General features: G+C 37.9%; 1 protein-coding gene across 8 annotated transcripts in view; it reads left to right on the forward strand.

Annotated features, from left to right (window-relative positions):
• Positions 1-19094, forward strand: part of ralgapa1 (Ral GTPase activating protein catalytic subunit alpha 1) — a 142795-nt gene that overhangs the window by 40946 nt on the left and 82755 nt on the right. For 4 of the 8 annotated variants that reach the window (XM_062041663.1, XM_062041659.1, XM_062041660.1 and 1 more), the window contains exons 15-19: positions 1199-1345; positions 1430-1520; positions 3614-3778; positions 11397-11549; positions 14231-15967. In XM_062041663.1, the coding sequence (XP_061897647.1) occupies positions 1199-1345; positions 1430-1520; positions 3614-3778; positions 11397-11549; positions 14231-15967 (2293 nt within the window). The remainder of the gene's footprint in view (positions 1-1198; positions 1346-1429; positions 1521-3613; positions 3779-11396; positions 11550-14230; positions 15968-19094) is intronic. The other 4 variants (XM_062041664.1, XM_062041662.1, XM_062041665.1 and 1 more) reach the window with 4 other exon arrangements.

The raw sequence follows: 19094 nt of genomic DNA on the forward strand, positions 1-19094 counted from the left end.
AAGAAAGGGATGCTGCCTAGGCTAAGGCTAGAAATGCCAAATCCCAGTCTGAGTTTTATCTCACAAACCACCAGTAGCTTAAATGATCCCAAGAAATTCTGGAAAGTCATAAAAAAGTTTTTGGGAAGTGAAACCACAAATGATCTGCCAACTTGTATCGTGAAAGACTCATGTAGTCGGACAAATCAGCTATACTTAATTGTTTTAATGAACATTTGATTTTTCTGGTTCTTTATTTGACTCCTTATCTCTACATCCAAATCAGCCAAATGTTCAGAAGGTTTGCATGTCACCATCCCTTCACACGTCCATAGCTAATACTATAATATTATAATTATAATATTGACTATTGTTCTACAGTCTGGGCGTCTGCTGCAAGTGGTGAGATCAGTAAGCTCCAGATTGTCCAGAATAGGGCAGCAAGGCCGGTTCTTGGTTGTTCACTAAGAACCAATGTGAACCAAATGCATGCTTCTCTTTCCTGGCTAACAGTGCAGAACAGGTTGTCAGCTAATACTCTTATATTGCTCAAATCAGTAACCGGTAGTAAAACTCCTGCTTTTCTCATGGCCCAAATAGTTCACAGTAGCACTATACATAATCGCAATACCAGGGCATCCAGTGAGGGGCATTTTGTACTCCCTCGTCCCAGGAAGAATGCTTTGCGGAAATCTTTTATTTATAGATCTTTATCGCTCTGGAATAATCTGCCTCGAATTCTCACCAGCATTGAAAGTAAACAGGTTTTTAAAAAGAGAGTAATATTTTATCTGAGTTTTTAAATTAGTTTGCTCGTTGATGATTTGTTTGGTTTTATATTGTGTAGTTATATTTATATGGTAATTATTATTCTGTGACTGTAAATTGTTTGCTTGTTTTTTATTGATGCTTTTATTTGTTTCTGTATTGTGTAGTTATAATGATATTCTTTTACTTGTAATTGTATTGAATTGTGGACACCAGGAAGACTAGTGGGTTGTTGAGGCAACCAGCTAATGGGGATCCTTAATAAAAAATCAAATCAAATCAAATACATTTAGTTTTACTCTAGATTTGTTTGAGGTCAAGACAGCCTTAACAAGTGGATGCCGGTAAATCTGCAGGTCCTGACGAACTTGAGCCTTTCTTTTTGAAGTCAGCCATTGATTTTATTGCAGATGAAGAACCTTTACCATATTTAATTACTCTCTCTGTACAGACATTGATTGTAGCCTGGATTAAGGGGAACTTAAACGTCTACATCAGCAGAGAGCTATGGGATGACCTCCTTTCCGTCCTGTCTTCTCTTACTTGCTGGGAGGAGTTGGTAACTGAATGGTCCCTCACCATGGAGACGCTCACAAAGGTAGAAGAAAAAAAACTCATATTTTCCTTCATGTTGATCATTCGTCTCATACCATACTATACACTTCTGTTTTTCGTGACTTAGGTCTTGGCCAGGAACCTGTACAGTGTTGATCTGAATGAGCTACCCCTGGACAAGCTCAGTGAGCAAAAGCAGAAGAAACACAAAGGCAAAGGTCAGCCTACAAAACATTTAAAACAGTGCAGGTGTTTTATTTTCACACACTGCAGTTCAATAGAATCATCATATTTTTTTATACAACTCCATACTTGTTCTCCTTTCATTTCTAACTATTCCAAACATCTGTCAAATTTGACCAAAATTGCAGTAGCTCTCTGCCGATTTGCAGTTCAGCATTCACTCCCTTGCATATTAACAGATGCATTTTCTCTCCTACAACTTGCTAATAATTAGTTTATTTAATAACATAAATAGAACGTAATTTGATGGCGCTATCTATAGGAAAAAAAGAGTGCTGCAGCCATGAATCCCTCCATTCTTTTCATCAGATTTGATGCTCTAACATTTAACAATGCAGAACAAAATTGATTAAAAAAACAACTAAGGTTCAAAAGAAGAAAGTTAATTTGCAGTTCTAATTATACTTATACTCACTTTTTTATCTGTACAACAGTATCCATTGCAATAAATTATGCAAATGAGACTTCATCAAGCAACTTCTAGCTACAGTTGGTAAAAGTTTAACTCTTTCAGGTTTTGCTCACATTTGATTTATTTTATTTAGACTTGCCGAGTTGGTGCTTTACGGAACACTCGTAGCAAAAATGTGTCTTAAGAAATACAAATAATGTCAAGATAATACTTAAATGGGAAACACTAAACGTTAAACAAATATCAACAAACCTTTAAGGAGTGGTCACTGCTAACATGTGCATTCTTCGGCTTTGCTCCCTTGCATTGTAGTACGTGGTACTTTTGTCGTCGTCTTTAATAAAATCATGCACTCTTCCGCCATTCTTAATTACCTCACGAGGAACTCTGAAGAATTGTTTATCCTTTTCGCAAATTAAACGGTTCGTACAGCCAGAAACAACACAAGCATAAGGCATTTATCTTTGAGAAAGGCTAAATGGTGTCTAGTACCCATTGAGAACAGACGTGATCCAGACGTTACGTCATTTTGAATCCAAGCAATAAAATATGTTTTAATTAACAGTAAATCATTGTGTATATTGGTCATGATTTCAATATTAACGAAAATAATACTGATTTTTATTTTGGCCATAATCGTGCAACCCTCATCCAAACTTGTTATATACATAATTGAGGCCTTCCACAAGCCACCCCTTTAAGTCCTCTCCTTTTTGGCAGTTATTTTTCATAATTGGATTTATGTAACTAAGGTGTTGCTGTAGCTTGTTTACTTCAGATGCAGTCAATAGTCCTTGTTTTAACTTCTTTAGTTATACTTGTGGTGTTCCTCGAGGTTCCAATTGAGGCCCTCTCTTTTTCATCATTTGGGCTATTCAACTGGCAAGTTCAGTTCAAAAGAACTTGTGAGAAACATAACATTTTTGCAGCAGATTCTTAAAAAACACGAGACTGCTGTCATGGAGATGATATTTGACTAGCTTTTTTGCAGAAGGTACTTAAAAACAGTAGAGCGCCCCTGTAACTCTGACAAAATGAATAGAAAATCAAATGTCTACTGTAGAGGACGCTTGTTCTCGGGAATACACACAATAAGACTAATAGTGAAGGGTCCCCCGGACATTAGCTTTCTGGAAAATAATTTAGTTTAAAGTATCACATTTTCAGATGTAACTTCTGGGGTATTTTAACATGTAGGCAGATACCCCATTTGTATATATACAGTACACCCGTATATATACAGTACACCCTTGTCTAAATACACGGCATTGTAGTTGTAAAGCAATACTGTCCACCTAGCATTCATTTTTATTATTACATTGATAGCTAATTGTTTTAGTCTTTACCCCCCGCATTAGTCTTCTTGCAAAATGTTAGCCTGTACATCTATTAATCCTGCAATTGCAATATTAAAGTGTTACACGTGTCATGTTAACATTAAAATATGCCTTTTTAGAGGTGCGTCCATTATTTATTTGCAACTCGCAGGGCGATGTAGTAAGTAAACCATGCAAAAATCTGGGATCCACTGTGTTACACCATACAGGACAGTGGGGGAATTTAAAATGTAAAATCTAGATGAAATACTTAATAGTCCTGTTTTTAAAGAAGTAACAGTGAATATGAAGTCAAAATAATATTCTTACTCTACTGCAGGTATCGGTTCAGAAGGCCAACGCCCAGTAGTGGATCGTTCCTTCTCTAAAGGTTGGAGCCGAGACCAACCAGGTCAGGCAGCAGCCATGAGACAACGCAGTGCCACCACAGCTGGTTCACCAGGCATCGAAAAGGCCAGGAGCATTGTACGTCAAAAGACTGTAGGTCAGTATCTTATCCTAAACTTTGCCAGTGGTCATTGTCATAGCACAGACTTCATTCTGTGTGTTTGTTAAACTCCATCAACTCTCATTTTCTCATATTCACAAATTGATGGCAAAGATGCTATTACCTAATTGTCTTCCAATATTAATGTTGGACGCAGTACAATCATTAAACGTAACAGTTGTATTTACAGGGTCAGGGAGTACCCATTGCAAATATTTTAATTTTCATCTGTGGATATTGCTGTGTAAAAAGTAAAATATGAATAGATTGATTGATTGAGAAGTTTATTGACATCTTAAAGAATTGAACCCACATAATGCTTTAAAAAGGCAAATGGATGGCACAAAAAGCCAAAAGGCTTGTTTCCATCATGGTCCATTAAATATTCATCACATTTGATACATTCAATAATAAAATATATATAACCTGTAACATTTATATAAAAAAATTATAAATTATGTACATATACACAGTATAGATGTCAGGTGATTTGAAAAACAATATATACAAAAAATGGGGGGGAGGGGTGGGTATATACACTATGTACATGACACTATGTACATGACTATGCACATGTTGACTCCAAGAGTGTGCAAAACAGAATGAGAAAATATATATACACTATAACCACATATAAACCTGCTTGATGCTTCGGAAAGTTGCTTGGGATCAATTTTGGTTCAGATCAGGTAGAGGTTGAGCTGAGCCATGATTTTATGGCAGTTTTAAAATTTAGTAGGGAAGTTCAAATTTTAAGGTCTGTTGGTAGTGCATTCCACTGTGTGGTGGCAAAATACAAACCCCGTTTCCATATGAGTTGGGAAATTGTGTTAGATGTAAAAATAAACGGAATACAATGATTTGCAAATCATTTGCAACCCATATTCAGTTGCTACAAAGACAACATATTTGATGTTCAAACTGATAAACAATTTTTTTTTTGCAAATAATCATTAACTTTAGAATTTGATGCCAGCAACACGTGACAAAGAAGTTGGGAAAGGTGGCAATAAATACTGATAAAGTTGAGGAATGCTCATCAAACACTTATTTGGAACATCCCACAGGTGTGCAGGCTAATTGGGAACAGGTGGGTGCCATGATTGGGTATAAAAACAGCTTCCCAAAAAATGCTCAGTCTTTCACAAGAAAGGATGGGGCGAGGTACACCCCTTTGTCCACAACTGCGTGAGCAATTAGTCAAACAGTTTAAGAACAACGTTTCTCAAAGTGCAATTGCAAGAAATTTAGGGATTTCAACATCTACGGTCCATAATTAGAGATGTCCGATAATATCGGCCTGCCGATATTATCGGCCGATATATGCGTTAAAATGTAATATCGGAAATTATCGGTATCGTTTTTTTTATTATCTGTATCGTTTTTTTTTTGTTTTTTTTTAATTAAATCAACATAAAAACACAAGATACACTTACAATTAGTGCACCAACCCAAAAAACCTCCCTCCCCCATTTACACTCATTCACACAAAAGGGTTGTTTCTTTCTGTTATTAATATTCTGGTTCCTACATTATATATCAATATATATCAATACAGTCTGCAAGGGATACAGTCCGTAAGCACACATGATTGTGCGTGCTGCTGGTCCACTAATAGTACTAACCTTTAACACTTAATTTTACTAATTTTCATTCATTACTAGTTTCTATGTAACTGTTTTTATATTGTTGTACTTTCTTTTTTATTCAAGAAAATGTTTTTAATTTATTTATGTTATTTTACTAATTTTTTTAAAAAAGTACCTTATCTTCACCATACCTGGTTGTCCAAATTAGGCATAATAATGTGTTAATTCCACGACTGCATATATCGGTTGACATCGGTATCGGTTGATATCGGTATCGGTAATTAAAGAGTTGGACAATATCGGAATATCGGATATCGGCAAAAAGCCATTATCAGACATCCCTATCCATAATATCATCAAAAGGTTCAGATAATCTGGAGAAATCACTCCACGTAAGCGGCATGGCCGGAAACCAACATTGAATGACCGGGACCTTCGATCCTTCAGACGGCACTGTATCAAAAACCGACATCAATCTCTAAAGGATATCAGCACATGGGCTCAGGAACACTTCAGAAAACCACTGTCACTAAATACAGTTTGTCGCTACATCTGTAAGTGCAAGTTAAAGCTCTACTATGCAAAGCGAAAACCATTTATCAACAACATCCAGAAACGCCGCCGGCTTCTCTGGGCCCATGATCATCTAAGATGGACTGATGCAAAGTGGAAAAGTGTTCTGTGGTCTGACAAGTCCACATTTCAAATTGTTTTTGGAAATATTCGACATCGTGTCATCCGGACCAAAGGGGAAGCGAACCATCCAGACTGTTATCGACGCAAAGTTCAAAAGCCAGCATCTGTGATGGTATTGGGGTGCATTAGTGCCCAAGGCATGGGTAACTTACACATCTGTGAAGGCACCATTAATGCTGAAAGGTACATACAGGTTTTGGAACAACATATGCTGCCATCTAAGCGCCGTCATTTTCTTGGACGCCCCTGCTTATTTCAGCAAGACAATGCCAAGCCACATTCAGCACGTGTTACAACAGCATGGCTTTGTAAAAAAAGAGTGCGGGTACTTTCCTGGCCCGCCTGCAGTCCAGACCTGTCTCCCTTCGAAAATGTGTGGCGCATTATGAAGCGTAAAATACGATAGCGGAGACCCCAGACTGTTGAACGACTGAAGCTCTACATAAAACAAGAATGGGAAAGAATTCCACTTTCAAAGCTTCAACAATTAGTTTCCTCAGTTCCCAATCGTTTATTGAGTGTTGTTAAAAGAAAAGGTGATGTAACACAGTGGTGAACATGCCCTTTCCCAACTACTTTGGCACGTGTTGCAGCTATGAAAGTTATGCAAAAAAAAAAAAATAGAGTTTATGAGTTTGAACATCAAATATCTTGTCTTTGTAGTGCATTCAATTGAATATGGGTTGAAAAGGATTTGCAAATCATTGTATTCCGTTTATATTTACATCTAACACAATTTTCTAACTCATATGGAAACAGGGTTTGTAGTAGACTGCATTTTTTCCCATGAGAGTCTTGAATTTGGGGGGGACTAGGTCTGAGGAACTCCCTCTCGTGTTGTACCTGTGAGCATCACTTACTCTGGTGAAATAATTCGACAGGTACTTGGGGACAGTTTCTGAGTATTTTGAATACCAGGCACATTGCAATTTGGTGTACTCTTTCCTCAACTCTAAGCCATCCCAATTTGGTAAAGTGGGCTTGAGTTAGGTGAGTCCTGTATGGGAGGTTGAGCAGGAGTCTCACCAGCTTGTTTTGGGAAGTTCGCAGTTTTGTTTTTAGTGGCTTGGGGATACTGGTGAACCATGAGGTGCAGGCGTAGTCAAAATGACTGTATGAGGGCACCGGCAAGGGTCTTAAGTTGTTGATAAACGTAGAAATCCTGCACAAAAATCTAGTTTTATTATTGATCTTGGTGATTGCTTTTAATGCCATTTTTTCACCCGAGAGAGTGTTGTCCAATATACAACCTAGGTAAATTACCTTGTCTTTGCTGGTGATTATGGTATCACCTGCTTTAATCGTAAAGCCCGGGGATTTACCTAGGTTGTGCTTTGACCCAAATAGGATGGACTCTTGTTTTACCCAAGTGTAGTGACAGTTTATCGGAAAGCCAGAGACAGAGATTACTTAGTTCGGTGCTGAGTGCACTTTCAACCTTCAATTTGTCCCTGTCCGAGGCCAGGATCGCAGAATCGTTCGCGAACAGGAACAAATTGCTGTTACTTGCTGATTTCATGTCGTTAATTTTAAATCAAGAATAACAATGGTCCCAGAATGCTCCCCTTTGGGACACCACAGCTCACCTTGAGAGGAGAGGACAGTGATCCATTCACCTCGACCACCTGTTCTCTACCCTCAAGGTAAGATTTCATCCAGTTTGTGGCTGCGCTGTCAAAACCGAACAGAGCAGGATTGAGAGCAATATACAGCAGTTAGATGGTAGAAATTTAAATGAGTTGTTACCACTTAAATCTTATTATAAAATACAAGATGATTTTTTTAATATGATCACAATTGCTAATTGATATATAAAGAATTATACTGTATATTAAATAATGATTGTGTTTTTAAAGATGGTCATATGTATACGTTTGAAGGATCTGATTCTGATATTGTTGCTTTGATGTTTTCAGTATCGTAATTGCTATGAGACTTTCTTTTGTTATTGGAGTGATTAAAGCAGGAGTGCCCACACTTTTCCAGCAGGCGATGACCAAGTTGAGGTGATCTACCAAATTGTATATACAGTCGTGATCAGAAGTTTACATACACTTGTGAAGGACATAATGTCATGGCTGTCTTGAGTTTCCAATAATTTCTACAACTCTTATTTTTTTGTGATAGAGTGATTGGAGCACATACTTGTTGGTCACAAAAAACATTAATGAAGTTTGGTTCTTTTATGAATTTATTATGGGTTTACTAAAAATGTGACCAAATCTGCGGGGTCAAAAGTATACATATAGCAATGTTAATATTTGGTTACATGTCCCTTGGCAAGTTTTACTGCAATAAGGCGCTTTTGGTAGCCATCCACAAGCTTTTGGCAAGCTTCTGGTTGAATTTTTGACCACTCCTCTTCACAAAATTGGTGCAGTTCAGCTAAATGTTTTTGGTTTTCTGACATGGACTTGTTTCTTCAGCATTGTCCACACGTTTAAGTCAGGACTCTGGGAAAGCCATTCTAAAACCCTAATTCCAGCCTGATTTAGCCATTCCTTTACCACTTTTGACGTGTGTTTGGGGTCATTGTCCTGTTGGGACACCCGACTGCACCCACGACCCAACCTCCGGGCTGATGATTTTAGGTTGTCCTGAAAAATTTAGAGGTAATCCTCATTTTTCATTGTCCCATTTACTCTCTGTAAAACACCAGTTCCATTGGCAGCAAAACAGGCCCAGAGCATAACTACCACCACCATGCTGGACGGTAGGCTTGGTGTTCCTGGGATTAAAAGCTTCACCTTTTCTCCTCCAAACATATTGCTAAGTATTGTGGCCAGACAGCAAAATTTTTGTTTCATCTTACCACAGAACTTTCCTCCAGAAGATGTTATCTTTGTCCATGTGATCAGCAGCAAACTTTAGACGAGCCTTAAGCTATCGCTTCTGGAGCAAGAGCTTCCTTTTTGCATGGTAGCCTCTCAGTCCATGGCGATGGAAAACACGCTTGACTGTGGACACTGACACCTGTGTTCCAGCAGCTTCCAATTAATTGCAGCCCTGTTTTTTGGTGGTTCTCGGTTGACTCTTGATCATCCTGACCAATTTTCTCTCAGCAGCAGGTGATAGCTTACGTTTTCTTCCTGATCGTGGCAGTGACAAAACTGTGCTATGCACTTTATACTTACGAACAATTGTCTGCACAGTTGCTCTTGGGACCTTTAGCTGCTGTGAAATGGCTCCAAGTGACTTTCCTGACTTGTTCAAGTCAATGATTTGTTTTTCAGATCTGTGCCGAGTTCTTTTGTCGCGCTTGTAACTGAGTCTAATGACTGCATCACATAAGCCCTATTTAAATGGGCTCAGAGAAGTCAACAGGTGTCGTCAATCATAATCACTCACATGAAGTTAAGAGGCCATGCCATGAAGCTAATTTGATTGGATTGTGACTTTTCTACATCACCAAAATTGATAATGTATGTTGCTGTATGTATACTTTTTACCCACCAGATTTGGTCACATTTTCAGTACACCCATGATAAATTCATAAAATAACCAAACTTCATGAATGTTTTTTGTGACAAACAAGTATGTGCTCCAATCACTCTATCACAAAAAAATAAGAGTTGTAGAAATTATTGGAAACTCAAGACAGCCATGACATTGTCCTTCACAAGTGTATGAAACTTTTGACCACGACTGTATATATGTATATATGTATGTATATATACAGTATGTATATATATACATATGTATGTGTATATATATATATGTATATGTATGTGTGTATATATATGTATGTATATATGTATGAATATATATATATATATGTATATATGTATGTCTGTGTATATATATTTATATATGTATGTATGTGTGTATATATTTATATATGTATGTATGTGTGTATATATTTATATATGTATGTATGTGTATATATATGTATGTATGTATGTATATATGTATCTATGTATGCATGTATCTATGTATCTATGTATGTATATGTATGTGTATATATGTATGTATGTGTATATATGTATGTATCTATGTATGCATGTATATATATGTATCTATGTATATATATGTATGTGTATATGTATATATGTATGTACCGGTATGTGTATATATGTATGTATGTGTATATATACCTGTATATATATATATATGTGTACATATGTGTGTATATATATATATATATATATATATATATATATATATATATATATATATATATATATATATATATATATATATATATATATATATATATATATATATATATATATATATATATATTAAGATTAAGATTAAAGTACCAATGATTGTCACACACATGTATGTACATGACAATAATATAAGTTGTGTATTACCTTATTCTGATGACTTGCATTGATTGACAGGAGTCACAGTAGTGCTTATAAGTTCCACAACTTTGAGTTTACATTTTAGAGGGAAAAAAAGTTATCTTATCTTTCCAATACTACATAAAATGTAGTATCTTGATTGTCCAGCCTCCATATGCGTTTTTATACCCTTGATGTGTGTGATGCAAAAGTTCATAGTGGTACCAGATCTACCACCCGAGCAATGTCAAAAGGCAACTGTTGTGTTCCATTCCGTAGAACATCTTTTGCCCAGACTGCCTTTTCAATAAAAGGACCACAACTATGGAACTCTTTACCGGACACTTTGAAAAGTATACCTGCACTTGTCACTTTCAAAAAACAAACACAATTATGGCTAGTTGAGCAACAATCATGTTCCCATGTTTAGTTTTTACTCATTTCTACTAATTGGTTTTTATCTAGTCTGCACTTTGTCTGTGTTATTATTATTATTGGCTTTTATCTAGTTTGCACTTTGTCTGTATTATTATCGACTCATTCTATTTTTTATTTTCCTATTTTAATGATGTTGTATCTGTGTTGTTGTTGTTCTAGGGACAAGTGTTGTAAATTAGCTTTGGCTACAAACACTATGATGCATACATTGGATAACTGTTTCAGATGTCTATGTTTTTGTTTCCATCCCTATTTCAAATAAACCTCTATAATAATAATAATATCAGGAGTTTCAGAGGGGATACTAACTGCCTCTGGCTGTGTGTGCTCCAGAGCAAAGCTTATTTTCACTTCTCCCTCTCCTTCCCTGTCACGTCACGTCTCTTTCACCCCTTTTTGTCTTTTCAATCTAAATTAATATACCCCTGACCAACTTTATTTCAACGTTTTCCCACATTTTACCTTTCCAACCTCACCTATATGTCCACTACTCTTCATCTCACCTGACTGAAAACAATACACACTTTTATTACTTTTCCGATTTTCCTTATCTTCTCCCACTATCTTCTGTATTTCTTCTGCCTGTTCTTGCGACCTCTTCAGCTCTGCGTAGCTGTTCTACGGGGGACTCGCTGCTGTCCTCAGCCTTTATCCGGAGTGCTAAGAGTGCTCCTACTCTGGCTCCGCCTCTTCCTGTCCTTCTCCACCACCACCACCACCACCACCCTTTACCCCCCCTTGCTGACCAGCTGGCAGGTATACTCTCTTTGCACTTCCTGTCTGCCTGTCTTCTGCCTGCTGTGTGCCTTTTGGACATCACTCACACGTGTCAGACAAATAAATGCTTGTCAGTTTCTCTTTTGGCATTAGACTCACTGCTCATGAGCAATTCAGATTTTTTTTTATTTTTACTATTGATCTGTTTGTGGGCTTGTTTAAGGCATTTAGACTTCATATAGCTTACATGGTCAATTTGTTTTTATTACAACATAATGCACAGTTGATTATACAGCATACAACATTTGTTTTTATTTTTAATGTGAAAAAAGTACATTTGTCTCTCTGTGATTTATGGAGACCTATGATGATTCTAATCCACATTTAAAACTTCCTTGAGTCGTAGATAATATGTATATGCTTAAGTTTAAATTTTGAATAAGCTTTGCCCCACAATCACATTTTTAACCCAATTTCTGAGTATAACTAACAACTACAAATGTTTTGGGGGCAGTCCTTTTAGATTGCAAATGAATGCCTCCATGCCCCATCCAAAAGTATCAGAATTGATCTTTTGAACATGTAAACTGTTTAAATATATATCTTGACGAAGATCCCCGCTGTTTTTTCAAGCTTGGTCAGAAATAAATTTCAGATATATAGATTCAAGGGTTACAACATTAGGTAATATGGGATCAAAACAAGACCTGCATAAAAAAAGCCGAATTTAGCAGCATTTATCCTAATGTATTTCACACGTCGGTGGTAGATGAAAATGATAATTTATCCTACCGTTTCTTGTTTCCTCAAAGCAAATAGTAATGTTGCAATGGTGCCTACTTTTTTGTCAACACTTATTTGTCATGGATAAATAGATCATCTGTGAATAAATTGTGCTATTCTTGGGGGGCAAGTATCCAAAATTTTAACATGCCTTTTAAAAGAAAATCACCTTTAAATAAGACTAAATGTATGAAAAACAATACAATAAAATGTAGCACAAACTACCGTATTTTCCGCACTATAAAGCGCACCTAAAAACCTCCAATTTTCTCAAAAGCTGACAGTGCGCCTTATATATGGACCAATATTGAGCCACAACAGGTCTCGCAACTACGGGATGCATAACGTAACCCCAGCCTCTACTGTAGCGTCTATTCTATGCGCCTTATAATGCGGTGCACCTTATAATGCGGTGCGCCTTATATATGAACAAAGTTTTAAAATAGGCCATTCATTGAAGGTGCGCCTTATAATCCGGTGCGCCTTATAGTGCAGAAAATACGGTACAGTGTTTTTGGTAGATGATATGATAATGCACAGCATTTACTAAGGGTGTTACGATTCGTTTAAAAGATTTGATTCGATATTTGTGGTTGCTGATGTGATTCAGGGATGATCTATTTTATTGAATTTTTTTTTTTAATATAATATGAAACGATTCAGTGAGTTTAAATCAATTTAATAACTTTTTAGCAAAAAAATCAAGCAGTATGACTGAAATAAATACTTGATACTGGACACTGCAGGTGAAGTTTCCTATATTTCTGTTATTTCTTCTGATGGGATTAGGTCTAAATGAAATATGGACACTAACAAGTAAGTAAACAACAATTAATGGTCAATGCATTCACATCTAATTTGAATAAAGTGAAACCAACACTTATGGTTGAATTAACAAGAGGTAGCTTTTCTGCTCACATTTTCAACATTCAAGCAACTTTCAATAAAACTATAGTATCCAACATTTTAACAGTAAATGTACCTGCTAAATAAAGTTCTCCGATCCGGCGTCGTCGATGACGGACAGCGTCCCAGGTGTGAGGAAGCATGTATGCCCCCTCATCCGGATCTTACGGGTTTCACTGTGACATTTGTTATGCCAACTAACGGCGGGGATGCTTATAGCTCTGATTTTTGCTTGCAACTTATAAGCGTAACACTGAGCTGAGAGACAGCTCTTATCTCAAAACACTCTTATGTTGGGGAACTCTTTTAAGTTGAGTTACTACAGTAATGTGTGATGTCACACATGGCCCAGTGTTAAAAAAAGACTGCAAAACAGCCTTTGGAGGCAATCCAAAACTGTTTGCAAGCAAATACATCACACTTATGATTTGACGCTTTGGCATTGTTCAACACGAGTACCCAACATTTTAACATTTAAAAGTCAGAAAAGAGAAAAATCATCATAGGTCCCCTTTTTAAATGTTTGCATGAATACATTTTCCTCTGTTTGGTTCTTTTACTTCCTTGCTTTCTAACATGAATGCAATGGTGATGGCAAGCTGTTATGTTCTCCCCTTAAGTGGTTCGTGATTTTGAAATGTTTGCCTTCTTGCGTTTGCTAATGTATACAATTTATTTCCCAAACATTCAGTAGTACATTAAACAACAGGTCTATGTCGGTAAAATTGGGGTTTTGGCTGAACATTACCACTAATGAATACATTGCAAATTCTACCAAATTGCATTTACTGTTGAATATTATCATTATTTTTAAGAAGTTTGGATGATCATTGATTTTGTGATAAAGTACACATATTTCCCCCAAAACTAGTATATCACTTATCAAATATATTTTGTCACAATAAGCTCTGTTTTATTTTTTTATTGTCATTATTTTTATGAATATTTGTTTTGGAATTATATGTTGTAGGTCTTTATTCATAACCATACCACTAATCACACTACTATTTCATTATCTGCCCATTTACCAGACCTGGAAGACCCGCCAATCATGTTGGCATCCCGCTCATCTCGGATGCGCCACTTGTCCCAGAGCGATGAGACCCCTCCGACCTCGTGCTCCGAGGTGTTCCAGGCAGGCGCTTGTGAGCTCGATAACCCGGCCCCTTTGTCTCTTGCAAGGAGCAGCAGTGCCTCTGACATCATGGAGCCTTTCATCGCCGAGCGGGTCAAAGGTGAAGACCCACAGGGGGATTCCGGTTTCATTCCAAAGTCCTGTCACCCCACTGCTACTCCCTTACTCGCAACCAGTAGCCTCGCAGCTCAGTCACACCCACGTCCGCACCACTTCTCTCCTTCCCCCTTTTCCCACCCCAATGGGGATGTTCCCTCAACCTCTCAGGGACAAGATGATGATGTTGGCTCTCAAAGCCAAGGTTTAAGTTCTGATTGGGTAAGAAACTGGGATTCTGCCTTCACGTTTTCTTCTGACAGTTATGATGCGGAGGAGAATGAAGGGACAGCTGTGCAAGAGGAGGAGGATTTATTCTCCTCTATTAGGGATTATCTCACTCAGAAAGCGGTTGAGAAAAATGAGGCAGTTGTAGTGGCAGCCAGTCTTGCATTAGAAAGCAATGTTCAGACTTCTGTGTCAGCAAAAAACGATGCAGCTACCAGAGAAGCCGATTTCATACAAGAGGCACAAAAAGGTTGTAAAGAAGATGGGCAGGTAAGTAATTCAGTGAGGCACAGCAGTGTTGATTCTGCAGTGGAGATTGAGGCGGCTCAGTGGAGCATCTACGAGTGTCTAGAAATGCAAAGTCAGTGGCCATCGCTCTGTGCAAAAGGGAGCTCAGAAGGACACATTGGTGAGACGGACAAAGGGGAAGTAAGTGAAGGGACCACAGTTGGAGGAGCAGAGTGGGAAGGAAAAGGTCATAATTCGAGGGAAATGGGAGACAAAAAGGATGATAAAAATGCAGCTGCAAACGAAAGACCCTTTTTAATCAGACCAGACTCTAACACGGTAGAATCTAGCACTGAAGCAGCACAAACTCCCCAAACCTCAGACTCTACTAAGCCCAAAACGAGCCGTAGTCACGCCAAGAGACACCACTCTGGTGGTGTCCACGTTAGCTTCAGACCTTCCACCGAGTCGGTGCAGTTCCACAACCCCCTAGAGAATAAAGAAGCCCACTGGAAAGCCAGGCTGCGCCGTCTCAGCCACTTCCACACTCATAGCCATTCAGCGGGCGAGAGGCCAGGAGCTGGGGCAGGAGCAGGGGGGAAGCTGGGATTAGGCAGTGCAGGTAAGTTCGCCCCTTCGGCTGGTATTGGCCACAAAGTAGGAGGGCATGAAAGACTGGAGGTTAGTGGAGGCCTGGAAAACACGACTGGAACTGGAGCAGGGGAAAAGGACAAACAGCTGCACCCAGGACCCAATTTGGTACACGAGGTGGAGGCGAGCACTGCAAGTACTTCAGGGGTACGAGGCCGCTTGGGACGGTCTGCCTTGCGCTCTCGGGTCTCGCGCTCTCGGTCCCAAGAGCCCGGCAGTTCTGTCTCTCGACACCACCAGGGAGCTCTCCTTGGCGGGGTGTATAAAACTGTGGTTCATGCTTTGTCCTCCAAGCCCCGGCCACGAGGTCAGGGGTCATCCCAAGGTTCGTCGCCACAGCGGCAAGGGCGGGCTGCAATGGGTGACGCATCACTAAGAGACCTCTACTCCCATGTCCTCGGCTACTTTGGACGAAAGTCAACCACGTCAGGTGAGGATCACAGCGGACAAAGTGCTCTCAAAAGGCACAACAACAGTCCAACATCTGTGGAAAAAGACAAATATTCACAAAACACAAACATCAACAACCATCTTTTCCTTTTTTGGCTGTTTAACCGGTTTGTTATGGAATGACATTTTTTGGGCTGAAACTCATCATCTTGCTGCTGGACTGAAAGTGTTTCCTCTTGAACATGAACCCCTTCTCCAACCTGCCACATATTGAAGAACCCCTCCCACCCCCTACCATAACTCCCCACCTGTCCCCCTACCTGAGAGGCTCTCTATTCTCCTCCTCTTGCTGTTTTCCCTTCTAAAGGTTGTGGGAATTTGATGTCCTCCTTTCTTCCCCCTTACTGCAACCCACCCCTGCTCGCAGTAAATTTGCATGTTGCCCACTTGTACAGTACCTCCTTCCTGGACTGCTTCAGCTCCACAGAAGGAAACAGTCCACAAATTTGAAAAAAAGCAGACGAATAAGACTTAGTTTAAATTTAACTATCCAAATATTGCTGTAGTTCCCTCGAGAACCACTAGAATGCAGCATATGTATTTTTGTGTAAGTCCATGGTGGTGTGTGCACTTTTTTATCAAGTGTGTCCAAAATTTTGACTAGCCCTATATTTAAAATGTAAAATGTTACCATTTCCCTTGTACAGTGCTGACAGTTAATTCGAATCGTTTGTAGAATCCCATTTTTATTTATTCAAATTGTAAGGTAACTGCTGCATAAGAGTTTCAAATATTTATCGGTGAAGATCATATGCTGTGTAAATGGACAGCAGAATTCAATGTTGAAGCGCACATTTTCACTGCTTTTACGTGTTGAGTTAGATTTTCCAAAAAAGGTATTCTCTTGGCATTTATCCATTTGTTTGGTTTGTCTTGTGCATGATGCATCAGTGAGTTGCTTTTTTAAGGCCAAATGAGCTTTTCAAGACAACATTTTATTTTTTGCTTCACTCCTACATGTTTTAGTATGCTTTTTTTTGTTTGTGTGGCTGGATGTTTGAGCTGGTTCATTCTGTGACTTGTGATGGTTCTATGTGATTTAAAAGGCAACCGTTCGAACTGTATGAATTGTTGCACTAAACCAGGGGCGTCCAAAGTGCAGACCATCGTAGAAATAAAATAAAAATATAATATATTATATTACATAAATATGTTTGACTTTTTTTATATAAAAACATTAAAGTGTCCCCCCCCCCACTCCACCCCCCCCCAACGCGGCCCTCTGTGGAAAAAGTTTGGACACCCCTGCACTAAACGTTTGCATGACTTAATACTCTAACATAGTGGTTGTCAGAAAAAACTTGGCTCCCTAAGTACCACAATAATGACCAACATTAAAATACAGTAGCGTAGTAGGCCTAAGTATTCATTTAAAACAAGGCAGAGGTTTTATTTACCAAGTATATTTAATATTTTATATTATAATATAGAAAACTATAGCAAAGTACTTTAATCAAGTGATTCTTTGGACCACTAATGGTACACATACCACAGTTTGAAAATAACTGCTCTAACATTAAAATGAGTTAGAATTACTATTAGAATTAGTGCTGTCATCTTACACATTTTTAAATCCAATTAATTGCACTTGAATTTGGATTAATCACAGGTTATTACTCTCTTGTATAATTTAAATGAACTTAAAAAAGTCCAGATGGACTAAAATGTAATTGTATTGTCAGAATGTCATACAGGAACATTTTTTAAATGTTTACTTGAATGCATGTTATTTATTTGAATAAAACTTGCTAACAGTATTTAAATTCAGTCAGGGTGTATTTTAGAGTGAAATTTGCCAGCCAGCACACCAGTCGGATTCGTCTCGCTCATCTTTGCACTCACGCATGCATTGACCTGATCACTGACTATATAACAACCCGCACCACCTTTCAGGTAACCATCCGGGGTTAAGGTAAAAGAGCATGTATGGTCAAAATAAACTGCGTGATCGATCTGTGTATATACATGATTAATGCGATAATTATTTATGATTAATCACATGAGTAAACTTGTTTTTTTGACAGCCCTGATTAGAGTATTGCAAAACACAGTATGCAAATTCCCATTAATCTCAGTTCTTTATCTTGGCAAGGCCTGTAAGACTGTTTGAGGGTGGTGCTACTCCATATATTTCACATCCGTAGGTCAGGGCTTCTCAACTATTTTCTGTTACATCCCCCCAGGAAGAAGAAAATATTTTGTGCCACTCCCACTCTTCACTGACTATAGATAATATAAATAGTCTATAAAATTCTTCTAAGTACACCTCTGTATAACATTGTATCATTATTAACATTAAAGAAAACAACACACCGGTCTTTCCACGTCTTCCACCATAATCACAGTGAAGCCAAGTCCTACATATGCTTTAGTCATATTCTAGTACAGCAAAAAAGAAATCATGGCTTTGCACTGCGCACCCACTATTTGTGAAAGACTGCTGTAAGTGAACACATTTGTCCATATACAGTAGTAAATGCTCCAAATCTCAGGTATTTTTGGACGATTGATGCTATATTCAACCGTCTAAATACCTCCTGTTATGTTCTGTCATATTATCACCTCTGCGTTGTCGGTTCAGTGTGACTGGTTGGTAATTGTGCTTTATATATGAGAGGCCAGTGCAAGGCGAGTGTATTTTTAGCTTTAGCAGATTTTCATTGCTTATATCTGCTAAAAGAAGAGGGGGTCGGCGATGCTGTTTACAGTTTTTGTCCTTTGTAATATTTGCCGGGATATCCATGTAGATATAATGCTGAATATTTATGTTGTGGTCATTTGTTACAGACATGTTAAACAGGTTACTTGTCCATATCTAATAATCATATCTATTAATTCACAGAATCTTTTACATGTTGACACTTAGAATATTTTTTTGCTTATATTTTGTCATTTAAATTTAGATTACTTTCTGAGTGCAAAGAAAGGAAGGTGTTTAAAATAATAAAATATCAATAGGCAAATAGGAGTTAAAAATGACACTGCATAACTTGTGCAGTGTTAAGTATTAAGTTAAAGGCAGAAATAAAATTGTTTAGAAAAATAATTAAAAAATAAGATAACATTTAAAAAATAAGAATAGGAATACAATGTTAATAATTTAAGAA

This window comes from Entelurus aequoreus, linkage group LG03, assembly GCF_033978785.1.
Source record: "Entelurus aequoreus isolate RoL-2023_Sb linkage group LG03, RoL_Eaeq_v1.1, whole genome shotgun sequence".
In the NCBI taxonomy this organism is placed as follows: Eukaryota; Metazoa; Chordata; class Actinopteri; order Syngnathiformes; family Syngnathidae; genus Entelurus; species Entelurus aequoreus.